A 27,286-nucleotide genomic window follows, 5' to 3' on the forward strand; every position below is an offset into this window, starting at 1 on the left:
TTCTCTGACCTCCCCTCCCACCAACTCACACTGAGCACAACTCCTCTGCTGCTGGAGTCCTTCAGAGACACTACTGTGTCAACTTGGGCCAGGTGCCTACAAGGCTCTCTGTTATCTATGGCAATGCTGATGCAACATAACTGCCTGTAGGGCTTGTTAAAACATAGGTTTCTGGCCCCAACCCTAGAGTTTCTGATTCTTGGCCAGAGAATTTCCATTTCTAACAAGTTCCCATATGATACTGATCCTCCTGGTCCAGGGACCACACTTTAAGAACCACTGACCTACGGACTTGACTGTGTTTAATGCAGGCAGTATGTGAAAGGGACCAACCTAGCCAGAGCAGAGATGGGGCGCCATGAGAGAGAAAGAGAGGATGGCTGGGTTTTTTTATAAGACATCTTAAAAATGAAGCAGACTTATATTTAAATCTCTAACACAGGATTTGAAAACGCAAATGACTACTAGCACCAGATAAGAAACATAAAGTATGAAGTGATAACAAAAAAAGAGATTGATTCAGTCATCAAAATCTCCCAACAAAGAAAAGTCCAGGATCATACGGCTTAGTGGTAAATTCCACCAAACACTTAAAAGAGAATTAGTACTAATTCTCCATAAACTCTTCCAGAAAATAGAAGAGGAGGGAACACTTCCTGACTCGTTCTTTGAGGCCAGCATTACCAAAATCATACAAAGAAGCAACAAGGAAAGGAAACTACAGACTGATACCCCTGATCGATAGATATAAAAATCCTCAACATAATACTAGCAAACCGAATTCAGCAGCATATCATACAACATGACTGGTGGGATTTTTCCTAGGAATGCAAGATTGGTTCAACATAAGTAAATCAATCAATGTAATATGTCACAGAACAAAGGGGAAAAAAAACACATGACCATCTCAACTGATGCAGCAAGAGTACCCGACAACATCCAGTACCCTCTCATGGTAAGAACACTCAGGAAATTAGGAATAGAAAAGAACTTCCTCAACATGATAAATGACTTTTTTTTTTTAACTCACTTCATGCTCAATGATACTGAAAACATACTGAAGGCTCTTCCCAAAACAGGAACAAAACAAGAACGCCCACTCTCACCACTACTATTCAGTGTGCTGAAAAGTTCTAGCCAGAGCAACTCGGCAAGAGAAAGAAAGAAAAGGCATCCAAATTGGAAAGGAAGAAATAAAACTATCTCTATTTGTAGATGACATGATCTAATATATAGGGAACCCCAAAGAATACACACACACAAACACACACACACAAACAAACAAAAAATTACTAGAGCTAAAAAAGGAAGTCAGCAAAATTTCAGCACAAGACCAATACACAAAAATCAGTTGTTTCTATACAGCGCAATGAAAAACCTGAAAAGAAAATTAAGGGAACAATTCCATTTGCAAGCATAAAAAAAAAAAACTGGAATAATTTAACCAAGGACATAAAACACTTGTTCACTGAATACTACAAAACAATGATAAGAGAAATTAAAGAAACCCTAAATAAATGATATGACATCTTCTGTTCACAGGTTAGAAGACTTAATATTGTTAAGGTAGCAATACTATCCAACACAATCTACAAATGCAATGCAAATCCTATCCGAATACCAGCTGGATTCTTTGTAGAAATAGAAAATCTGATCCTAAATGGAAATGGATATGGAAATTCAAGGGACCCAGAATAGCCAAAATATTCTTGAAAAACAACTTACCTTCCCAATTTCAAAACTTAATACAAAGCTACAGTGTTCAAAACAGTGTGGTACTGGCATAAGGATAGACATAAGGACCAACGGAATAGAATTTAAAGTCCAGAAATAAACGCATATATTTATGGCCAACTGACTTTTGACAAGGGTGTCAAGACCAATCGATGGGGAAAGAATAATCTTTTCAACAAACGGTGCTGGAAAATCTGGATACCCATAGGCAGAAAAGTGAAATTGGACTCCTACACCTCACACCACATGTAAAAATTAACTGAAAATGAAGTAACAACCTAAACCTAAGAGCCAAAATTACAAAACTCTTAGAAGAAACATAGGAGTAAATCTTCATAATATTAGATTTGGTAATGGATTCTTAGGTAAAGCATCATTTTAAAAAAAGGAAAGATAAAGAAAACAGATAAACTGGGCTTCATCAAAATTTAAAACTTTCATGCTTCAATGGACATTATCCAAGAAAGTCAAAAGACAACCAAGAGACAGGAGGAAATATTTGCAAATATTTATCTGATAAGAACCTACTATCCAGAATATATAAAGAACTCCTAACTTAACAAAAAGACAAGACATACCAACAGCATTCTTCAGTGAACTAGAGCAAATCATTCTAAAATTCATATGGAACCACAAAAGACTCCAAATAGCCAAAGCAATCCTGAGAAGGAAGAGTAAAGCTGGGGGAATTATGCTCCCCAACTTCAAGCTCTACTACAAAGCCACAGTAATCAAGACAATTTGGTACTGGCACAAGAACAGACCCATAGACCAATGGGACAAACTAGAGAGCCCTGATATAAACTCAACCATATATAGTCAATTAATATATGACAAAGAAGCCATGGACATACAATGGAGAAATGACAGCCTCTTCAACAACTGATGTTGGCAAAACTGGACAGCTACATGCGAGAGAATGAAACTGGATTATTGTTTAACCCTATACACAAAAGTAAACTCAAAATGGATCAAAGACCTGAATGTAAGTCATGAAACCATAAAACCCTTAGAAGACAACATAGGCAAAAATCTGAATATAAGCATGAGCAACTTCTTCCTGAACACAACTCCTTGAGCAAGGGAAACAAAAGCAAAAATGAACACATGGGACTACATCAAACTAAAAAGCTTCTGTACAGCAAAGGACACCATCAACAGAACAAAAAGGCATCCTACAGTATGGGAGAATATATTTGTAAATCACATATCCGACAAGGGGTTACATCCAAAATATATAAAGAACTCACATGCCTCAACACCCAAAAAGCAAATAACATAATTAAAAAATGGGCAGAGGATATGAAAAGACAATTCTCCAAAGAAGAAATTCACATGGCCAACAAACACATGAGAAGATGCTCCACATCACTAATCATCAGGGAAATGCAAATTAAAACCACAATGAGATATCACCTCAAACCAGTAAGGATGGCCAGCATCGAAAAGACTAAGAACAACAAATGCTGGCAAGGATGTGGAGAAAGGGGAACCCTCTTACACTGCTGGTGGGAATGCAAGCCAGTTCAACCATTACGGAAAGCAATATGGAGGTTCCTCAAAAAACTAAAAATAGAAATATAATTTGACCTGGGAATTCCACTCCTTGGAATTTACCCAAAGAATAAAACTTCTCAGATTCAAAAAGACATATACACCCCTATGTTTACTGCAGCACTATTTACAATAACCAAGATATGGAAGCAACCTAAGTGTCCATCAGTAGATGAATAAGGACCAATGAAATCGAATTTAGAGTCCAGAAATAAATGCATACATTTATGGCCAACTGACTTTTGACAAGGGTGTCAAGACCAATCGATGGGGAAAGAATAATCGTTTCAACAAATGGTGCTGGAAAATCTGGATACCCATAGGCAGAAAAGTGAAGTTGGACTCCTACACCTCACACCATATATAAAAATTAACTGAAAATGAAGTAACAACCTAAACCTAAGAGCCAAAATTACAAACTCTTAGAAGAAACATAGAAGTAAATCTTCATGATATTAGATTTGGTAATGGATTCTTAGGTAAAGAAGAGGTGGTACATATACACAGTGGAATACTATTCAGCCATAAGAAAGAAACAAATCCTACCATTTGCAACAACATGGATGGAGCTGGAGGACATTATGCTCAGTGAAATAAGTCAGGCGGAGAAAGACAAGTGCCAAATGGTTTCCCTCATTTGTGTAGTTTAACAACGAAGCAAAAGTGAAGGAACAAAATAGCAGCAGACTCACAGACTCCAAGAAAGGACTAGTGGTTACCAAAGGGGAGGGATGTGGGAGGGCATGTGGGGAGGGAGGGAGAAGGGGATTGAAGGGTATTATGTTTAGTACACATGGTGTGGGGGGGATCATGGGGAAGACAGTATAGCACAGAGAAGGCAAACAGTGAATCTGTGGCATCTTACTACACTGATGGACAGTGACTGCATTGGGGTATGGGTGGGGACTTGATAATATGGGTAAATGTAGTAACCACACTGTTTTTTCATGTGAAACCTTCATAAGAGTATATATCAATAATACCTTAAAGACAACCCAATTTTAAAATGGGCAACAGACTTGAATAGACATTTCTCCAAGAGGATAAACAATTGGACAATAAGAACATGAAAGATGCTCAACATCATTAGTCCCTGAGAAATGCCAATCAAAACCACAATGAGATACCACCTCACACCACCTGCCTGCCGATATTCTAAAAACAGAAAATAACAAGTGCTGACGAGCATGTGGAAAAACTGGAACCCTCATACGCTGCTGGGAGGAATGTAAAATGGTGTGGGAAACTTGGCAGTTCCTCTAAAAGTTAAACATAGTGTTATCATATGACCCAGCAATTCTAGGTAAATAACCAAAAGGACTGAAAACAGGTACTCAAGTACTTGTACACCAATGTTGTTCACTTGTACAGTAAATAGTACTGTTCACACTTGCCAAAATGTGGAAACAACCCAAATGCCCGTCAGCAGAGGGATGGATAAACAAATTGCGGTGTACCATACAATGGAATATCATTCCCTCATAAAAAGGAATGAACTATTGATACAGGCTACAATGTGAATGAACCTCAAAGACATTATACTAAGTGAAAAATGCCAGATAAAAATGCCACCTGTGGGCTCCATTTCTATGAAATATCCAGAATAGGTAAATGCACAGACAGAAAACAGACTGGTTTATGCCAGAGGCTGGAGTGAAGGGAGAATGAAGAGTTCCTGTTCAATGGAGTTTTACTTGGGGATAAATAATTTAGAACTAGGTAGAGGTGGTGGTCGTACAACACGGTGAATGTACTAAATGTCACCGAACTGTTCACTTTAGAATGGTTATATTTATGTTCTGTAAATTTTATCTCAATAACAACAAAAAAAGAGTGGGGGAGGGAAACAGCGGTAAACTGAAGAGCCACACCCCTTCCGAAGGGGGCAGCTACTGCTTATCTCCAGCCAGGCTGCAACCAGAAATGCAAGCCCAATGTTACCAGTCATCAACTTTTCAAGATAAGCCAGAAATCCAAATTTGTATGCGAACGCTCTCAATTTTTATATATTGATAACCAACTCAAATTCTTAGAAATCTCCCTGGGGCCCAAACAAAATACACCTAAAAGCCAAATCAGCTCAAAGACACAAGTTTCAAGCTCTGCCCTGTACAACAGGGAGCCATTGGATGTTCCTGCACTGGAAAATGGGATGATATAAGCAAAGTTTTAGGAAGCCCCAAGGTATGCTCTGTAGGCCCCTGTGATGTGCCAGGCGCTGAATAAGGCACTTCACACATGCCACCTGATGAGCCTCATGAGTGCTCAGCGAGGGGGGTCAGAGGATGGAAGGGTCAGAGTGGCTAAGCAACGTGCCCAGACTGAACACACTCGGTAAAGGCATAACCTGAATTCAAGTCCAGATCCATCTGGACCTGCCAGCTCCACATCTCACATGCAAGTCTCAGACCTCGCAAAGCCTAAGTAACTCTCATTGACTTTTTCCCTCCAAAGCCTTCCTCCACCCCAGCCAGTCTCCCCATGCTCCACCCACTCTCATGCTCAGGACAAAAGCCCAGGGGTCACCACTGATTTCTTTATTCCCCACATCCAATCCACCTGCATGTCTACTGCCAAACTATACCCCACAGCTGAGCACGCCGCAGCAGCCTCGCCTCCATGCCTCTCTGCACCTCGCCAGGCTCCCAGCCTCCACACCAGCGCCTCCCTAACCAGCTCCCCATATGACAGCCACATGGCCTTTCTGAAAGATAACTCTGATGACATCGACCCCCAGCTTAAAACCCTCCAACGAACAACTAACTCCACACTCATGCTGAGGTGCACAGGAGTCAGAAATATAACCAAGTAACTAAAACAAATATGCCATTTCTGTTTGGTAACAGGGTCACCAGCTCATCCCCACCCCAGCACATACCGTCCTGGATGCAGTGGTGGCACCATCCTAGACTGGGGGACTTCCTGGCCCGACCCCCAAACACGTGTCCTGACACTCCCCACACCCATCCCTACACTGTCACCCTTAGTTGCCCTACAGAAAGGAGGGTAACACAGCCCAGAGGGGGCAGAAAGGAAAGGACCCAGCGTGCCACGGCCTGCAGCAGCAGGCAGGTGTGTGGGTGAGGGAGAGCAGGCCCAGCCTGGGCAATCAGTCCGGGCCCAGGGTCACCAGAAGGGCCTGCACAGCTGACATGGGACCCACAGGCCTTCAGGGACAAGCTGGCTGTGCAGGACAGGACTCTGTGAGGATTCCAGGCCAGCTGAGAACGTCACGCATGCCACTCCCAAGTGTCACAGTAACTGCTCTGAGACTCTGTGACAGGACGCAGAGTCCCACCCCAGGGCCATCCCAGCCACCACAGCACAAAGGGCACAGGGGCTGGACCCACAGGGCTCCAAGGGTCTGCAGCCAGGCCAGCTGCAGAGTCCCTCCCTCCTTGCCCTGGACCCCTACCTGCAGCTGGCTGTAGGGCCCCTCAGGCTCTGGCACGGTGCCAAGAAGCCTTGTCAGAGGGGCACAGAGGTGAGTTCTGCCCAGTCCTAAGCCAGGACCCCCATCTCTGACCCACAGGCCAGGGTGAAAAGGTACTGGTGCCCGACTCTGTCCCATGGCCTCCGTCACCCCACTCCACGCAGTCCCTCTGTCCCTGATCTCTGTTTCTCCTTCCCAAATGACAGGCATCCCTCCACAGCCTGGGGACACTCACCAAAAGGTTCTTTAAGAAATCCATCATCTTCCACCAGGGCCCCGGGAGTTGGGGGGCCTGACCTGGCTGCCTGAGCACCCCTGAGCTGTGGCTGCCGCCACCCCAGCTGCTGCTGCTGACGCTGGACAACTTCCTTAAGATCAAACAAGGAACTGCAGGATTTGGGTGTCCGCCCAGAGCTGTTATTCCACATTGACTAGCCCTAACCTTTGACCCGTCCTCCGCCAGTGTCGTTTCTCTGGGGAACCCAGGGCTGGAGAAGCTGCCACATGTCATATGTCCTAAGGGCAAGGGGTCCCTCCCCGGGGAGAGGCACCATGTAGGCACCAGTTAAAGAGGAGACCATTCGGCACACAGGAAAGTCAGCTTGCAGGAGGCATTCCTGCAGGCCATCCAAATCCTGAATGAGTTCTCTACACCGCTGGCCTGCAATGTGGGACAGAAGGCAGGACTGGGCACGAGATGCCAGTGACAGGGCAAGGCCTGAAGAAGACCGGTGTCTGACAAGGTGTGGGACCCAAGGCAGGCCACACGTGCTTGGGTCTCAATTTTCCCACCTGTGAAGTGGAAAGCCCTATGTGTAAGGAGAATAAAAACAAAGTATAAGAAAGAAAGCAGGTGCCTGCATCTTTGAAGGCATTCACAGGGACCTCACAGAGCCAGAAACATCCTACTCAGGGGTTTGAAGAAATAGCTCAAAGAGTAAGAAGGGGTTTCTCTGCAGGAGGGGCTTGCAGTTCAGGGGCAGAGGTGTAGTGAATAGTCTGGGTTGTGGGGTTTTTTTTTTATAATCATTGGATGCATTACTTTGGTTTAAAAAATTGTTTTTAATGTACTTCAAAAAAGAGAACCGTTCTCATGCCCTGTGGCTATCCCACAAGAAAATTAAAAATAAATAAAGCAAATGGCCTGGGGAGAAACACTGCATCTACAGCTCAGAGACAAGAGGTGCCCCAGCGCTGTGTGGTTAACAAGAGCGCGAGTGTGGAGAGCAAGGAGCCTGCCCCTGGAGCACAGCCCGGGGCCCACCTGAGTCTCAGAGTCTCTGTCCAACACTAATAAACACATTGCATTTAATATCCATCCATGACCCTTGGTCCCGTTCCAGCTCTGGGAAGAAAACAATGTCCCTGGCTCAGGAGGAATGAATTTTTAAAGCCCTCAAAAAAGGGTAGTGTGGTGTTGTAGAAATAGCCCAGACTTAGCGTGGGGCAGACCAGGTTTTAACCCCCAGCTCTGCTGCTTACAAACTACGTGAGCTAACTACTCAGCCTCTGAGCCTTAGTTTCCCTATCTGTAAAATGGAGAGATCAGACCCACTTTGCAAGGTAGCTGCAGAACAGAATGTGGTGTCTACAATACGTCCAGTGGAGGGGGAGGCACAAATACCTTCCCTAAATGGCAACTATGATGATGGTCGTTGCTTCCTCTCAGTGTGGGCTCCTCAGGCCCCGGCCCCCAAGACAGTGGGAAAAACACCCCACCACCTGCCCAGCCCCACCCAGCAGGCCCATCTCGCTTCTGCTTTCTCTCCTCAGGCCAGCCCACCGCCAGGCAAACAGCCCATCTTGTCTCTCCAGCCCAGCCCCATCCCAGTCCTGCTCAAGTTCCAGAAACCCCAACAGCATCCATGGGAGAACAGAGAGGCCAGGAGATGTCCCCAGGCACTGTGAAGGGCACAGCTCCATGAAGGTCAGAGAAGCCTTGGCATGGGTCCATCCCTGAGGGTTTGAAATGACTCAGGAGGTCAGAATGGGTGGGGGAGGAGGGGGCAGAGTTCTAGGATGTGAAATGGATCACCTCACACATTTGGAGGAGCCACGTGCTAGAGGGAACCCTGCCTGCAGAGAATTCTGGCATTGTCCCTTCCTCCTTAAGATTGTGATAAAAAAAAGACCATGTGAGAAGGGATGTGGTCAAGCTCACTGGCCTCCCCGCCCTTAGGGGTAGTCAGGGGCCTGACTGTGCTGTCCCAGATGGGTCCTCCTCTCCTTCCCCTGGGGAAAGGGACCCAGGGGAAGGCTCCTGTGTCCTCAATATCCTCCCTGTTCCCTCCCCTACCTGCTTCTCGCTCATCTGCATCTCTGCTCAGGGCCAATGAATCATTTACCAGAGCCCCCACCCCACCCTGCCATGCCCACTCCCACAGCCTGGTTCCCCAGGACATGCCCCTTATGCAGAATATTTCTGCAACCCCCTTAGCCACAGCACCCCAGAGCCCAGGAAGCCAGGGTCCAAGCCCCTACCTCTTTGCACAGGGATGCATTCAGAAACAGTGAGGAAGGAAAGAGACAGGAAGCTAACTTACTGATCCCCTTCAGGTCCAGCAAGGACTTGGGGCCAGGGACCCAAAGAAGATCAGTCCCAGGCCCTCTCCTCCTATCCACTCCCCTGCATTTGGTGGATTCAGAACTTAACTTGGAAACCACCTCCTCAGGAAGCCTTCCTGGCCTCTGCACCTCCCCGAGATGGTACCCCCATAGCATCCTGCACATGCCCTACTGAATCACTTATCTCCAGTATTGTAATTTCTTGTTTGTTTCCCTCACGTCATCTGTAGTCTCAGCACCTGGCACATAAGTGCTCAATTATCACTTGCCGAATAGACAACTGAGTAAGGGAACTTCCATCTAGCAACTAAGACAATCAGAGAAGTAAATAACTACAAGCAAAAAAAAGAGGAGCAGTAATGGGGCTAAGCCTGCATTGACTTCTGGGGGAATGGGCTATGGCTGTGCTGCATTTCAGAGAAAAAGCCAAGAGATACAAGAAAATGAAGTCCTGCATCTAAGGATATATAGTGGTAAGTCAACATCCATTCCTACCACCTCCCATTTGACCTTTATGAGAGGTGAGAAATGAAGAGGTGAGAAATGAAGCTCAGAGAGGCTGACTGAACTACTTAAGGTCGCACAGCCTGTTGGTAGCAACACTAAGTGTTCTGGGCAAAGGAGGGGATGAGGCGGAAATAACAGAGATCAAGAAGGAGAGTGGGAAAGGGTAGGGAGAAAAGGCAACTGTGTTTGTCTGTGCTAGACTCAGAGGGTAGGAAGGAGACTCCTAGGTCTCCAGGCCAGGACAGTGAGCCCCAGAAACAACCAAACACAGAAGGAACGAGGGTCAGGGGAACAAGCAGCCATCCTGGGGGCCAAGCTGCCTGCTGACCACTGAGACACGGGGAGGGGAGGTTAAGGTCTGAGCAAATTTCCACTCCACCAAATCAGCCTCCTGTGCCTCTGAATCTCTCTTCCTTCTACACCGGGAAAAAACATTAAAAATAATAATAATTTGATCATAAAGTATCCTGCCTTCAGCAAGTCCACCAGGATCAGCAGGATTTCCTTCTCTGCCTGTAATCTTTTACCAGCAGCTGTGGTCCAGTAAGAAGAACCCCAGACTCGGAGTCAGACAAACCAGCACCCAAGCCCCAGACTGGCCGCTGGCCAGCTGTGGACCTTGGGCACCCTTTGCTTCATTTGTAAAAGTGGAACAATGAGCCCCATCTTCCTGGGTGCTTCTGAAGATGAAAGCAGATGACAAATGTGAATGCACCTAGCACAAGGACAGCAATTGGTCAACATACATCTGCCTACTCTAAAGCTGTTGGATTTATAGAACTTATTTCGGGATGGGAGCAGCTGACATTTACTGAGCCTCTCACTGAATGAGCCAGGCCCTTGGGTTAGTACTGTACATCCAAGATCTTATCTAATCCTCACGACCACCTATGAGGCAGTCACCATCATTATCCCCACTCTATAGTTGTGGGAACTGAGGCTGAGAGGCTGTTCCCTCCAACCTAAACTGAAATTAGATCAGGAAGTCTGCATGGGCGATGCAAATACAGTCACCCTCCAGCATCCAAAGGGTTGAACCACCACCTTGACTGCACCTGGGTTGTTTGGTGTTTAGATCAGCTGGTTGATACCCAAGAAGCAGGATGCTCATGAGCGTCCAAATCCTACCCGTCCTTCCTAAAGCGTTTCTGAAATCCCTCAGCCAGAATTCCCATAGCACTTGACGTGATTTGGGTACATATCATATGCTATTTCATCTCAATGTCTAGGACTGTCTAATCTTTCCTTTCAACTAAAAACTCCTGGCAGGCAGAAGCTATGTCTACACACACCAGAGTTGTACACACAATGGATTTCATCAACCCTAAAACTGTAAGACACACATTATTTTAGGTACCACTCACAAAGCACAAACACCCTCAATTATGAACTATGGCCCACTATTGCTAATGAGATGCAGTCTGATTTCAGAAATGTTAAATGAGAGGAGGAAAAATGTTATCTCAGATGTGATGAAATACAGTAGTAGAGACTCAGTAATTATTTGTACTCAGTAATTATTTCTTGGGGTAGTAGAGAGAATGCTGAATTTTAAATCACATGCCTGAAGTTTGTGTCTTACCAGCTGGCTAAGGAGAGTGCTACATTTATCTAAGACTTGATTTTCTTATCTAAAGAGTGGGAGAAAAAATTCTTCACTACCATGGTGGTTGTCAGAACCAGAAGAGTCCAAGAAAGTGCTTATAAACTGTAAACACCACCACAACTAAAGTATAAATAGGATGAAGATGAACAGTAGGCGACAGACACCATCGCTGGTCATGAGTGAGGCCAGGAGACTCCTGGGTGTTTGCAAGGATCCCTGTAAAAGCATGGCTGCTGTAGGGCAATCCAGCCCCCTTTTCTAGGAAACAACTAAGGTTCTTGCTTCCAACTGGTCTGTACCTTGGATCAAGGGCATGACACTCGTTCCCAGCCAGCACTGGTTAAGGAATCGTGGCGTCTACACAGTGGAGTGCATGTCTCCAAGCCAGGCTTTGGGATGCCAGTTGGTAGAGCTTCTGGATCTGATCCAGTCTGTGGCCTGAAACTTCCAGTCTTCCCAACAAAGTTTGGCCCGGCTTCAGGTCTGAGCCTCACAGTGGGGGACTGGAAAAATAGTTCTGTAAATCTCATCAGGCTATTGGAAATAAACCTTGTGAACTAGAAGGTTAGGCAACAGCCTAAACAAAGGCTTGCAGGCAGGACAGTGTGGAGGGGCTCAGTCTGGCTTTGGTGTCCCAGTGGCCATACTTTTGGCCCAGGCAAGAAGCCCAGGTCCCCATGTTTGAGCCTCTTCCAAGGAATAGGAAATAGAGCAACCTGAGGCTTCGGCAGTGTAGAGGACAGTGTTGGCCTCCCAGAAAATCTCTGCTTCCCTCCAAGCCTTCTTGTCCCTGAAATGCAGTGTCGTGTGCTCCTAAGTGGCTCTGGTGGGTGGGTGTCTGGTGGAGTATCAGCGGAATGGCTCCCTGCCTGCATCTCTCCGTGGGGGCCTCTGTTCCCAAAGTTCCTGCGTAAACCAGGGTGCCTTCCAACGTATCCACCCTCTCACATTACACTTCCTGCCCCTCCGCCTTCTCTCTTCCTCTCCCACCTGACCACTCTCCTGCTGCATGTTTTAAAGTGGACACTGCAGCCACACTGCCCAGAGCACCTGGACTCTGGGTTTGCAGCCAAGGGCAGCAGACCCTTGTTTAGCCTCTTCCCCAGTCCTGGCTTTGACTTGCGCCTGGGAGAAGAAGAGGCTGAAGAAGTTTTTCTGGGTTTGACATTCAGAGAGAACCAGTCACAGACCAGACACGGACGTGAGTTGCCTCCCGGGCAGACCCTGTTTCGCTTCCTGTACCTCAGAAGCTTAGCCTCTGAGCCGCCAGGCTGCCGCGGGAGTGTCACCGCCCTCCTGGCAGAGTCTAGCTTCATCCCAGGGACCCTGGAACACACCCAGCTACCACTGGACAGGTGTTTTTATCCTGCTGGCCCCTTGGCTGTGACCAAACTCAGTTCATTCATCTCCAAAATACTTGTCCTATTCTCACAACCCAGCTCACTCTAAGGGCTGCATGAATAAGACGGAGTGAGTACAGGGACTCAACCCCATACCATTTCTGAAGTAGGTGACACACATGCCAAGACAAACACCACAAACCAGCAAGCCTTCTCAATGAGCCCCCATGTCTACACTCACTCAGGGTATGTAAGGGCTGCTCTCCCTTCCCCTCCACTGGGGCTGAGCTGCCACCCCACAGAGACCACCAGGTGCCCTATCACCAGCAGCAGGCTGGTGACCGCTGGGCACCCGACTGCTCCTAGCACCCTCCTGCCTAGGAGATGCTCCCAGCTGCACACCTCTGCTCTGAGGCCAAGAAGAAAACCAGTGCTCCCCTCCCACCATGCCCACATCAGCACTGTTAGAGGCAGAAGCAATCTTTAGAGATTATCTATACCAGAATTTCAGTTATCTGGGGCTCTACCTGGTCACATGCCTCTACTCAGGGCAACAGACTGCTGGATTCGGCTGGAGCCAGTCCCTTGCCTAGCACGTAGCAGACTCTCATCAGATGTATTAGACTGAGAACTGAATGGATCAATACATGCTTCTGTGCAGCTGGGCTTGGCTGAACAAAGAATGATACCAGAAAAGAAGTCATGGGGAACTGGTAACTTCGTTGGCTCACGCTCCCAACACACCAGAGAGAGACTGTCTGAGTCATCCCGCCTCAGCACCAGCTGCCCCCCTAAGACCCCAACCTTCTCCTCCCCAGAGGGAGACAGCAGGATTAGGCTGAGGGGATCCCGTCTCCCCACTTGCTGGGAGTTGCATTTCAAGCTAACCTGCAGAAGGGGAGGGGCATCTGCAAATTGCCTGTTCTTTCCTTCCCATCTTCCAGTTAATGATTACCTAAATAAATGCTTCGGTCCCAGAGCGATTCTAACAGTCAATCCAACAGCCTAATTATACATATACAACCGCATGGGGACTCAGACGCTGAACAGCTCTCTCTCCCATAAACCGTATGTCAAATAACACTATTGCCCCACCCCCTTTTGCCAGCTGGGGCTGATGAATGGGGTATGGGGCAAATGCAGGCCTTCCCAAGATTTGGGGTAAGGCCACTGGGCTGTCCTGGCTGGTGAAGCATTCAGCTGCAGAGTCCTGTAGCGCCCACCCCCAAAACAGACACCCAAAACACAGGGAGGACACAACAGAGAGCGACCCAAACTTGCTTGCTCACCCCCACACACAATAACACTCACTTATGCAAATGCACACGCCTAGATCTCAGGGACATTTACGGGCCCCCAGGGCCAGGACCCCTTGCCTGCTGCACACACCCTCCTGCTATAATCAGTCATAATCCGCTGCTGTTTCCAAGGTGGCAGCCCAATGGTCCCTGCCTCAAAAGCAGACCACAAAGGAGGTGCTCCACGTGAAGGAGGACAAAGTTAGAGCCCTCAGCTTTTTTCTCACAATTCAACTCCTTTTCCACCAACAGAGATCTGGGCATCCAGTGTTTGAAGCAGGGCTGGCGTCTGGCTTAGAAGTTGGTGCCACCTTCCAGACCTGGCACTGAAGCTGCAGTCCCGGTGGGACTGAAACAGCACCCAAGCCCACTGTGCTGGGAACACAAGACCCTACAGCACCCCTCAGCGAGGCCTCCGGGGCACCTGAATGGTGAGGCAGGCAGTGGACATAGTAGGCCCCAATTCCTGCCAACCCTGTCCCCCGAGGCCAGCCCAGCTTAGCAGGCAGCTGGTGGGATTGTCACTGCTCCCAGTCCCCCCCAGCTCCAGCCCCAGGGTCCCATCTGGTGTTGATGGTGTCAGCCACAAGGGGGCCTGGTGAGCGATTGGAAGGTCCAGACCCACAGCTGAGGCTCCAAATCTCTCCCTGTGATGTGGATGGATGAGGAGGCAGGGGACAGCAAAGCAGACCTATTTAAACAGAGCTCTGGCCTTCTACAGTCCCAGACACACCTCTAGGATCTTTCCAGCCCACAAAGGGGAGGTGATAAGCCCAAGCCCCAAAGCACAGCCTGGTTTTCATTAAATTAGGGGTTCCTTTGGCCACATGACTGTCCAGAGGAAAGGGTGGACTGGAGCCCTGGGACTGACCGTTCTGAATGGGCCACCAGGAAGTAAAATCGTGCCCCTGTGCTCCCAGTCCTGAGGACAGGACATGTCTACTGGAGAAGGAAGGGACATTCATGACTTTGGCTGAACCTAACGAGACCTGGGCTGGGCACTCACCCTTCTGACCATCCTCTCCTACAACCAGGCAGCCTGGATCTGTCCTGCCCTGGGAAGCAGTGTGCCAGGATTGTGAAAGAAGCCCTCTGCCTTCCGAGGATGGGGTCCCAGCCACCAGGAGGATAGCCTGGCCATGTACACAGGAGACCCCACCTCCAGCTGCAGCGGATGGAGTCAAGGTCTTCCTATGCATGGCCACTATGGTCAGCTCTGAGGAATACTGCACACCTTAAGTGTCCGTTTTCCTGCCTCCATCAGCTGATCAAATCCAGCCCCATATTTCCCCTGAAACTGCTCTTTCCAAGGTCACCAATGACCTCCATGTTGCCAAATCCAGGAAACACCTCTGCCTTCATCTGCATCTCAGTGCCGCTGGCCCCTGGCAGCATTCCCCCTGGGCTTCCTCGACAGCCGCTCTCCTGGTCTCCTTTGGCCCTCCCCTTGGGCCCCTCCTCCTCTGGGGAGACCCCCAAGGCTCAGCCCGGCCCTCCTCTCGCTGGCTCTGCTGTCCTCCCAAGCTACCCATCCAACACCCTGGACTTAATGCCATCTCCATTTTGACTCCCCCACATGAATATCTCCAACCTTGGCCTCTCCTTAGATCTCCAATTACCATCTTCAAATGCATATTTGATTTTTTCCACTTCGCTGTCTCATGATTATCTCAAACTCAGCATATCCAGAACAGAGCCCCTGATCTTCCTTCCCAAACCTTCCCTGGCTTCTCCATCTCAGAAAACTGGAACCAAAACTCACCCATTGCTTGCATCCCATCTACAATGACTACACACCTAGATTCCTCCCTTTCCCTCACCTCGCACGCCTGATCCATCAGTACCTCCTATTGTCTCGCCTGCTACGAAACTCAAAGCCATCCATTTCTCTCCATCTCCACTGCCAACCCCCACCCCAGGCGCAAGCTCCCTCCACTTTCGCCCAGACTAGAGCAACAGCCTCCCATTTGGTCTCTCTCCTTCCACTTCTGCTGATCTATAATCCATTCTCCACTCGGCAGCCAGATATAAACCACATCATTCTGCTGAGCAAGATCCAGGTCATCCCCAAGGCCAGCGGCCAGGCACGCTCTGCCTCTCTGCAAACTCCCCTCGTTCACTCCATTCCAGGACTCCTTCCTGTTCCTCAATGGTGCAGACTCTTCCGGCCCTGGTGTCTTTGCACTTGTTATTTCTGGAGTCCAGGACACTGCTGGCTCTTCACAAGACCATTCTCCCCCTCCTTCAGGGCTCAGCCTAAATGTGACCTCCTCCAGAGGTCTTCCTTGAGTTCCTAGTCCTCCCTCCCACAGACATCAATATTCTTTAATAGCTCCCTTGAAAGGAAGCTCACCCAGCACCATGTTCGTCTTTCTTTCAGAGCACCGATCAGGAGCTACACTTGTCTAACTACTTTCTTACGTCCCTCACCGGCAGCTGAGCTCCAAGAGGGCAGGAGTGTCTGCACGTTCACTGCCGCATTTCCAGGCCCTAAAGCAATCCCTGATTCATGGCACACATTCAATAAATATTTGCAAAGTAAGGGATTTCACTAGCACTTCCATGTGTAAGGTGTTCTTGTGGAGGAGAGCAAGCAATACAAACTCCTGCTAGAAGAGTTGAGGGAAGGCTTCATGGGGGAGGTGGCACCCAAGCTGTGCCTATGAGGAAGCAGATTTAGGAAGGAGGAGGGAGGCTATGGAGTAGGGAGAGAGGAAGAACCTGGGGAGTGGAAGAGGGGAACGCATGAAGCGTAGGCAGGGAAAATAGCCTCCCTGGCTCTACTGCTGTCAAATGATCCCAGCCAGGAATGACCTTACTAGGACACCACCCTATGGTCTCCTCCACCAAGTACCAGTTACCATGATGCCACAAGCAGTTATTTGTGCACTGCTAGCTAAGAGGAGGCCAGTCTACTTTCTCACCCCACACAAGGGGAGTGGATCTGTCCACCACCCCCGTTTCCCCACAGCTGCTAGGGACCCTGATCCACCTTAGGTGGCACAGGCTGCCTGGGAACAAGCCAGGTGATGCTCAACATCCCAATACGGTCTTTGAAATTCAACCTACTTAACAAGTTTCGCTTTAGCAGGACTGAGGCTAGCCTAGAAAGTGCCTCTGTGTGAATTTAAAAAAAGAGCACCCTTCCAGGCGTGCCAATTAGAAAAAGTCATCCTTTCCTCTGGGCACATCCAGTCCCTCACAGGGACACCCAGCTGGCCAGTAGATTGTGGATTTCAGCCCCAACTCATCTCCTGTGCTGGGTGCCTGGGGCAGTGCACGCCTTCCGTAGGGACCCACCCCCACCACGGCAATCTCTTTGCAGTCCCAGGTAGAATCTGGATTGGTCCCCCAGAGCCCCAGGCTGGGCTGGGCTGAAGCCAGGGGCTTGGACTGGATAAGACCACTCTTGCCCTTGAAACCCCATCCCGTTGAGAAGTCCAGGCCAACTCAAAGTCTCTCAAGAATCTTGCCCAGGTGACCAGGGTGATAGTCCTCATGGGGCTGAGGCTGTAACTCACCCCCACCCCCACCCCCACACCAACTGATGGCCAGTTCCCAGAAGAGACCATCTGGGTGTTGGTGCAGAACCCCCACCCCAATGAGTGTATCAGGGAGAATTAGAGATTATCAGTGGGCTGGAAGGCCCTGCTGGGGTGTTTGCCTGCCTAGTGATACTGAATTTTAAACATGTGTTCCTGTTTACTCTCCCTGCCAGAGCTCTGCCGGCTGCCCCGTAGCCAGGCAACGCTATCTGACCTGGGGGACAAGGAGCTGGACTTTCAATGCCAGGCAGGTCACCTGGGGAGGGTTATCTAAGCACAGCCAATCTCAGCATAATGCAGTGCCTCCCTCCCCTCCTACACTTTCCCTCCCTCGCCCCCAAATAATGCTGGACCCACAGGCTCTCCCCAACACAGCCACTCTAACAGGAAGGAGCACAGAGTGGTCCCGGGGATAAAAGTGGTGGCACTGAATGGGTCAGAAGCAAATCACTGGGATTAGGTATCATTATCAACCTGGTAGGCTGCTTTGCTGCGGCCCTGCTGGCCACACAGAGCCAGCAGGCTAGAATTGCAGCAGGGAAGATTCAGGTTAGATGAGAGGAAGATTGGAGACAGGCTTGGCAACTCCTTCTTTCAAGAAAAGACTGGATATCTCCAAATCAGAGCTGGGGGAAGCTCACGTATGTCATTTTTTTTTCCCTCAGTGAGGGGTCATCTTTCCTCTTAGAAGAGGATCAGCAAGTTGTTGTTTGAAGGTACCAAAATTAAAGTCACATCTCAGCACGAGACTGACAATGTGTTATGTGGCCTTCTTTTCTCTGCGGAAAAGCTTAGGGACATACAAGATGCCATGTACAGCGTGCTTCAAATACCATGGTCAAGGGCAGGACATTTGAAATCACATGACCGGTCATGAGCTCACAAAGCAATTAAATCAGGCAGGCAGAGAATCAGCCACAGAACCAAGGGAGACCTACCATGTGCGGGGCCTTAAGAGTTTCCTTAGGAAGTGGGTAAAAATCCTCCATTTTCCAAATGAGAAACCCAGCTCTAGCAAAGCCCAGTCTCTCCACTGAACCATGAAGCTGGCATGAAGCTGAATAATGTCCCCCTCCAAAAGATGCTCTTGTCCTAATCCTCAGAACTTGTGAATATGTGAGGTTATATGGTAGCAAAGGCGAATGAAGGATGCAGATGGAATTAAGGTTGCTAATCAGATGATTCTGTAATGTGAAGAGAATCCTGGATTATAGAGTTATGCCCAATTTATTCAAGAGCCCTTGTAATCAGAAGAAAGCAGAAGAGAAAGAACCAATGGCAATATGAGAAAAACCTGGCCCAACATTGCTGCCTTTCAAGACAGAGGAATGGGGCCAAGGAATGCAGGTGGACTTCTAGAAGCTGAAAAAGACAATGAAATGGATTTTCCCCTAGAGCATCCAGAAGGAATGTGGCCTTGTCAACACCTTGATTTTAGCCCACAATGATCCATTTCAGACTTTTTACCTCCAGAACTATAAGACGGTAAGTCTGTGTTTGTAGCCATTTGTTTCAACAGCCGTAAGAAACGAATACAGACTTCTGGACAGGCACAGTCCAATAAGACCTTGTGGAAAGGGAGGCACTCTGGCACTCTAGCACCATGCCTCTGACCAGGTAACCTTTCCCAGCTCCTCGAAACTGAAATACTGTGTGGCACATATTCCCAGGATGGGGTGAACTTCACTTTGATATTTGGACAACTGCCTCGAAGCTCTCTGCTGATATTCAGGAAACCAGGACTGGATTCCTGAGCTCCTCAGGGCCTGAGATTCATGCTGCAGGGAGAAAGGCTGCCCAAGCACGTGGGAGAGGACCCACCATGCAAACAGGACGTGGGGCACTGCCTGTCTACGACTCGAGCTGCTCTGGGGACCTGGGAGGCCTGGGCTTCCCGGCTCCCACCTCGGCTGCCAGCACGAACCTCACAGCTCTGGGTCTCCAGCTCAGTCTTCCTCTCGGGCAACAAGGCCCGGCCCTAACACTTACCGGACCCTCCCGGCTTTCACGGCCCACCTTCCTGCTCCTCAGATGTGACTGTGGCTCTGGACCTACTTCCTGCTTCACTGTTCTCGTGTTTGAGAGACGCATTCTGGGGCCCCCTGACCCCAGGATCCATCTTCTCATGGCGAAGGGACCCGGAGAGAGTCATCCAAGGATCTCCTGCCTTTCTGAGCCTATGCAGGTACCAGGCCACCCTTGCCTCCACACCCACACAGACCACTGAACCCCTTGGTGGAAGCCTTGTCCCATCCTGGGTCACTCTCAGAGGATGACTTCTGGGGCTTTCACATCCTCGCAGCCATCATACCCTCAAAGACTAGAGGTCCTATCTTCCTAGTTCAGCAAAAGGTCACCAAGCATGAGGAGACAGAGATAAAAACCACAGCTCCTCCCTCCCATCTCCCATGGCCTGGCTCTGCCGACCATGAACAACTACCTGAAAGGGACACTCAGATACTGTCCTGAACTCCATCTGGACATCCACGGGGCTGGGGGGAGGCCAGGGAATCCATAAAGGGATCCAGCTGGATTCTGAGAGTCATCCTGACCCCTTACAGCCCCTCTGGGATGGGTGCAATTCTGGTCTTCTCGGAGCAGAGGCCACCCACCGGGACCAGCCCCTGGGAAGGAAGAGTTCTAGAAACAGCAGCAGACATCTGGCAGAAGTCTTAAACACAAGCGCTTTTGGGAGGCGGGGAAGATAAGAGGCAAAATAGGAGCTAGAGAGAGCACATCCCTCCCAACAGCACTGAAGGAGTGTTTCAACATCATGCTGGTCAAGCAGGGCTAACTGAGGGCGCCGGGGCCCAAGCCCACCAGCTCACACTCCTTGATGAAGCAAACCCACCTGGTCTTTCCTTCCTCCACCCTCCCCTCATCACTTGCCCCTCCCCACCTCCCATTTCCTTTTTGCCCCTTCCAATCCTGGACATCCTCTTTTCCCTTCCACAGCTGATGATGCCACTGGCCATCCCTCCCGCTCCACTTTCAGCTTCCAATTTAAAGCCAACCAGCCATCATATTAGCATCTGACTTTTCAGAAACTTCTCGGTCCTGCTGCCAAATCAAATCAGCTCAGCTGTGTCATTTGCTAACAAACCCAATTCACTCCGGCAATGGGCTCAGCTTGATTTCCACATATAACTGAGCTGGGGCTCCAGAACGCTCCCTCCAAGGAGCTGAAGATGCAGACCCGGCTGGCCCAGCCTCCGTTAAGGGCACAGCAGTTCCCCTCAAAAGGAGCATGTCATGCCCCTGAGGGGCCCAGTGCACAGACTGCACCACCTGGCCTCCCAAATCAGCTGTTTCTCGTATTTCAAAGCAGGGAGCCAACCACTATGTTTAAAGTTGAAATAATTCATGGAAAATAATGTCTCCCCCTCAAAGGTCTGTTGTTGTTTTTGTTATTTTTTTTTCCCCTCATCTTCAGAGGACTCTTAAAGGAATTAATATCTTGTATAGAGAGGAAACATTTATCTAAACTTCAGAAATTTCTTCTGAACTGCCTTGTTTTTTCCTTCACTGGTTAAATGCAAGTAAAACTGAACTTTACTCTTTTTATTGCAAAGGGGCACACACAGTGAGATCCCATTGATTTATGTTTCTGTATGTATTTATGATGCTGAGATATCCAGATGCTTAGCAAATGGTAACAATGAGTATATCTGGATAGGATTATTATTTATTAGGGTTTTTTTTATTTTCCTTATACTTAACAATTCCTTAGATTTTTTAATAATATGCATGTATCATTGCATTAAAAAGTTTTTTGTGGGTTTTTGCTTTTGCAAAAATCTTAGGAAAATTCTCCAGGAAAATCTTGGGCTTTTTTGTTCAATGCCACGTTCTCAAAGCTGGATCAATCAAAGAGGATTCATATCACCTATTATGAGTTTTTATTAAGAACCAACCACGAAGTACACATGATGTGCCTACTCTGGACCCCTAACATACCAGGCCCTGCAGCAGCAAGGCTGGGAGGATACACCTGCCCCCTCAGGACACAGAACTGGGGCTGCCTTAGGCCAGTTCCTCCTAGCCCTGGCCCTGCGATGTCCAGCCCTATACACACATGACCTCTGCAGTCACATTTAAATGACATCCAACTACACAAGGGTGAGACTCTAGACCTCACCAAGTTCCTGTCCAGACCTCCTAGGAGAGGGCAACCCACACCCCATACTGGGTTAAATGGTAGCCCCAAAAAGATATGTCCACATCCAGGCACCTGTGAATGTCACCTTATTTAGAAAAAGGGTCTTTGCAGAATAATGTTAAGGATCTTGAGACGCAATCATCCTGGATAATCCATGTGGGCCCTAAATCCAATGAGAAGTGTCCTATAAGAGACCCACCGAGCAGAGACACCCAGGGAGAAGAGAAGGCTACAGAAGACAGAGGCAGAGACTGGAGCCATGCAGCCCCAAGCCAGAGGAGTGCCTGGGGACCCCAGAAGCTGGAAGAAGCAAGCTGGGATCATCCTCCCCTACAGCCTCTGAAGAGAGTATGGCCCTGCTAACATGCTCATTTCCAACTTTTGGCCTCCACAACTGTGAAAGAATACATTTCTATTGTTTTAACTCACCACACCTGCTGCAATTTGTTACAGCAGCCCCAGGAAATGAATATACATCCGAGGCCTGAAACTCCACCTCCACACTCAGTAAAGAGCAGGCAGTCTGCCAGGGGCCCAGGGGAGAAAAGCCAACTAGAAGGAGACACACAGGCAGTGCCTACTGGGACTCTGAACTGTGAGGGTGACATCCCTTCAGGAACAAATACAGAACCCTATGTCCACTGCCCCCCAAAGCACCAGAAACACTGGGCTTGAGTGTTAGATAAATGAGACCATGTATGGGTGGGGGTGGGCATGGGAGGCAGGGCACGTAATCTGGCAGGACCCCACTCCTGCACTGAGTGAGATGCATCTATGGCAGCTGGAAGAGGAGAGTGGGATTATCAATGAAACCACCCACAAGCAGTTAGCTCACTGCCACAATCATAACCACTAGTACCCACTGCATATCAAAATATAATACCTGTGTGGGCCTGATCCGCTATGAAGCCCTCGCCCACCCGCTTCCTCCTATAATCTTGCCGCAGCCCTATGGAGTAGGCTCAGTCCTACAAATGAAGGAACTGAGGTTCACATTGCACAAGGTCACACAGTTGGTCACCAAATCCAGACCCAGGCCCAGAGCTCTGCACCCCACGCTCATCAGGGAAGCAGAGACAAAACAAACAAACAGGATGTCACAGAACCGGGGCTAGGTTAGGGGTAGGACAGCGGGCAGGCCTTCAAAGGCAGGTGGCAAGAGTAGAGCCACAGCAGTGCAGGGAGAATCCCCAAGGAGATGCCACCAAGCGCTCTGTCGGGGCACAAGGTCAGTGTCTGTCTAGAAATACAGACTCACTTTAATATAACCACAGGCAAAAGGATTAGGAAGGAGACTGCTGATGGGGACAAACAGATGGTAAAAGGCATTCCCAGGCTAACCATGGGACCCTCCATAGCCCTGAATCACCCCGGTTTCCACTCCATCCCATCCCAAATCCTTCAGGAGGATGCTGGCCCGGCAGGCTTTTCCCATCCCCACAAGGACCACCTGACCTCTGAGCTCCAGCTAGCTCGGGGCAGCCGACCACAAGAGCAGGGAACCTGATCCACAGGGCGCTCCTGCCCAGAAGGCCCCTCCCCCAGGTCTGTCTGGGTTTGCTGGGCAGGACCCTTGTTCTGGGCCTTTTCCCAGTACCCTTGCTGTCATCCACATTTATCAGGCAGGGTTTTCGGTATGGTATACAAGGCTCAGGTGGGGCCAATCACACAAAATGCAATTTCAATTTCTGTTCATTAGACATGGAGAAGCACCTCAGCTGCGGGCACCAGGGAGGGCAGGAAAAGCAGGCGGTCCTGAGGAGAAACAGCATTAGCACCAGAAAATCCGTGTGCTTCCTTCCAGATTTTCCCACTAAGCACTGCTGTTCTCTGGAGGAATAATAATGACTAACACTTCTGCAGCACACACTACGGACTTGTTCCAAGGGGTAAATACACGTCACCTCAATTAATGCCCATTACAACCACACAAGGCAGGTACTCTGATATCCCTATTCTGCAGACAAGGAAACCAGGGCCCAGAGAACTGGTGGGAAGGGGTAAAATCTTAAGCCCAGGCACACTGGCTCCCAAAACTGTTCTTAACTACTACACAATAGGCTTGACCTTTCTGAACAAGAACTTCAAAGAGATTGGAGTCCAGGTCAAAGGAACTGGATTAGCCTTCAGGGCTGGAGGAGACCATGTGGCCTTTCAGATGGAAAAGGAGATAGGCTGGGGTATCACAGGAGAGGAGAAGAGGATTCTCAGAAAAAACAGGCCACTGTGGAAGCCCACAGTGGCCTGTTCTAGCCACACAAGGCTCAGGTGGCCCGGCTGCCTAGGCCAAGGCTTGTAGCTTCAGCTCCAATTAGCAATTTCTAGAAAGCAGCGCTCCCCTCTGGGGCCAAGCAAGGGGCTCGCATGGTCAGGTGGCTCCCAGTTCCCTAAAGGAAGCTCTGATTGTATGTTTCTCAAGGGCAAGAACCACATCATCATCACCATCATCAAATTATCATCATTATATCACAACCGATCAGGCACCCCCTATGTGTCAGGCACTCCAGGAGCTCCTTCATGCATTGACTCAGCACTCCTCACACCCACTCCTCCAGGGCAGGTAGCCACTGTCCCTATTCTACAGGTGAAGAAACTGGAGGTCAGGGGGATTAAGTTACATGCTCGAATGTTTCATGCAAAGCGGTCTGGAGTGGCGGTTAAGACAGCACAGGTTTCAGAGCCACATAGACAGACTAGGGTCCAAATCCTGGCTCTGCCCTCACCAGCTGTGGAATCCTAAGTGAATAACCTGACCTCTTCTGGCAATTTCAATCAGAGATGCCAGAAGTGATTCATCTCAAATGTTGACTCCAAATGCCTGGCAGTGACTGCCTAGAGGGAGAAGATGTGTTGGAGCAGGTTCTCAGACCACATCTAAACTCTTGGGAATGGGTGCTGTGATGAGTTGCTAATATCTGTCATAGGGGCAGAAGAATGGAGTGATAGCACAAGTGTCACATATTTGCCGTCTCTGATCTAGAGAAACACCACGGCTTGTGGAAGCAACTGTACAAATACAGGGGTGCACTTAGACAGACAGCAGATTTTTTACTAAGGCACCAAAGCAACTCAAAGTCTTTTCAATGACTGGACACCACATGGGAATAAACGGACCAAGACCCCTATATCATGCCATTCACAACTAAATTAAATTGATGGATTTTAGACCTACAGCTCAAACTATAAAGCTTCTAGAAGAAAACATGGAAAGAAAATATTTGTGATACAGAATAAGCAAAGACTTCTTAGGACACAGAGACTATAGACATAAAATGAAAAAAATCCATCTATTAGACATCATCAGAATTAAAACTTCTGCCTCATCAAAGACATTGTAAAGGAAAGGAATCAGCTTGGATCCAGATTATGTAAAGAATGACTACCAGAAGACAAACAGCCCAATTGTAAAAGCAAAGAAAGGGCAAAAAGAACTCTAAGAATGGTCAACAACATATGAAAAGGTACTCAACATTATTAGTCATCAGAAAAATGCAAGCCAAAACCACAGTGAAATACCCCTACACACCCACTCAAGTGGCTAAAACTAAACAGACTGACAATAGCAAATGCTGATGGGGATGGGAAGCAACCAGAACTCCTGTTAACACTGCCAGTAGGAGTGTAAAATGGTACAACCATTTGCAAAAAGTTTGGTGGTTTTATACATAAAACATCCACCTCCCTTTAGCCCTGCAATTTCACTCTAGATATTTACCTAAGACAAATGAAAACACATCTCCAGAAAAAAAAAAAAAAAAAGAAACAAAAACATATCAAAATGTTCAGTCTTTGGCTATTCATTACAGCCAAAACCTGGAAACAACCCAAATGCCCCTCAACAGAAGAAGAAACAAAATGTGGTGCATTCGTACAATGACGATAAAAAGGAACAACTCACTGGCATAGTCTGCAGCACAGGCAGATCTCACAGACATTGTGCCGAGCTGGAAACAAGGGAACCCACATTACATGATTCCTTTTCAATTAAATTATACAACAGGCAAAACTAACTTCGAGTGAAAAAAAAAAAAAATCAGAGCACTGCTCGCTTCTGCAGGGATTGGGAGTGGGAGGGTGCCATGGACAGAGTGGAACATTCTGGGAGGACAGAAATGCCCTGTGTCTGTCTGAATCAGAGTACAGGTCTCATGGATGCATCCATTAAATAAAGTATACAGTTGAGATTTATGCATTCCAATGCATGTAAATTTTTAAAAATCAAGTTACACCTAAAGTGATTAGCAAAAAGTGTAAGCTAGTTGGCCTTAAAACATGAACAGGGCAGGCTCACTCAGACCTCCTTTCCAGAAGAGGGTAAGGAGGCCTGGGATTCCTCCTGTGGGGCTGAGCAGACACTCTGGTTCCTAGGTATTCCTTTGGTACTTTGCTACCTCCACAGCTCACTAGTGCTTGGAAACTCCCAAGACCAGTCAGGCAGGTGAGTGTCTCCAGGTGCTGGGAAAGAAGAGGGAGTCAGAGGAGCCTTCTCTTCTGCACCGTCTGTGCTCCCTTTGGGCAGAGCTGTTCCAGGTGTCCTCCGGCCCTCCGACGGCCACTCTCTCTCCCTGGGGGTAGGCTGAGGTTTCCTTCCCAGTTTGCAGCAAGGCCTCAGGCACACTACCATGTTGTATTCAGTTTACCCCTGGTTCCTGCCCCCTCTCTTCTGTCCTGCTGGGAAAGGAGACTACCCTCCTCTGCCAGGGCTGAATGAGGGGGTGTCAGCACCCCTCACATCTACCAGTTTTAAATGGATGAGATGAGGAGACATTGTGGGAAGATGTAGGAACCATCCTGGGGCTAAGGAAGGGATCAGAGACATCAAAAACGAGTTTGATTTTCCCCTCAAGAAAATGCTGGAGACACAGAATAGGGCAGATACTCGTCTGGGTCCCTTCCCTCTGTCCCCAGGACCACTGCTGCAGGGAGGGAGGTTCTCTCGTTGACGCTCTGGACTCCATACAGACCCCATTTTTATCACCTATCCAGATGCCGCCTACTAAAGAGCCACTTCCTGGGAGCAAAAAAGCAGCGTGGATGTGAGGACGGGCTTCCCTGAACAGAGTCGGCTGGGGGGGCTGTCCTCAGACTCACACACAGTGGGACAAAGACGGCTGAGGGGGGCTGTCCTAATCCTCACATACATGGGGGCGCCGAAGGTCTAGGGGGTCTATCCTAAGCCTAACACACAGGAGGACAGAAAAGGCTGAGGGGACTGCCCCCAGACTCACACACAGGGGGACGGACAAGGTCTGAGGAGGGTTGCCCTAAACCTCACACAGAGGGGGACAGAGACGGCTGAGAGGGGCTGTCCTCAGACTCACACACAGGGGGACAGAGACGGCTGAGAGGGGCTGTCCTCAGACTCACACACAGGGAGATGGAGAAGGCTAAGCAAGGGTCACCTCCCAGCTAACCAGGCCTGCACAGGCCTGGTGGGGCTCCAGAGATGACAGTGACACTTCAGATGAAGGTCAGATCAAGTTCCAGGATTGTCACCTTCAGCAAAATGCTGTGCACACTTAGTGTGAGCTGTGGGGAAATCAGG

The 27,286-nt window shown here is 48.7% G+C and overlaps 1 protein-coding gene across 11 annotated transcripts in view; it reads right to left on the reverse strand.

Annotated features, from left to right (window-relative positions):
• RAP1GAP2 (RAP1 GTPase activating protein 2) overlaps nt 1-27,286 on the reverse strand; it is a 211,556-nt gene that overhangs the window by 69,347 nt on the left and 114,923 nt on the right. The window contains exon 1 of one of the 11 annotated variants that reach the window (XM_037022795.2): nt 6,957-7,108. The exons of the other annotated variants lie outside the window; for them this stretch is intronic. Within the exon in view, the coding sequence (XP_036878690.2) occupies nt 6,957-6,983 (27 nt within the window). The 5' untranslated portion in view covers nt 6,984-7,108. Of the gene's footprint in view, nt 1-6,956; nt 7,109-27,286 lie in introns of those variants that run through there. 11 annotated transcript variants of the gene reach the window in all.

This window comes from Manis javanica, chromosome 4, assembly GCF_040802235.1.
Source record: "Manis javanica isolate MJ-LG chromosome 4, MJ_LKY, whole genome shotgun sequence".
Lineage (NCBI taxonomy): Eukaryota > Metazoa > Chordata > Mammalia > Pholidota > Manidae > Manis > Manis javanica.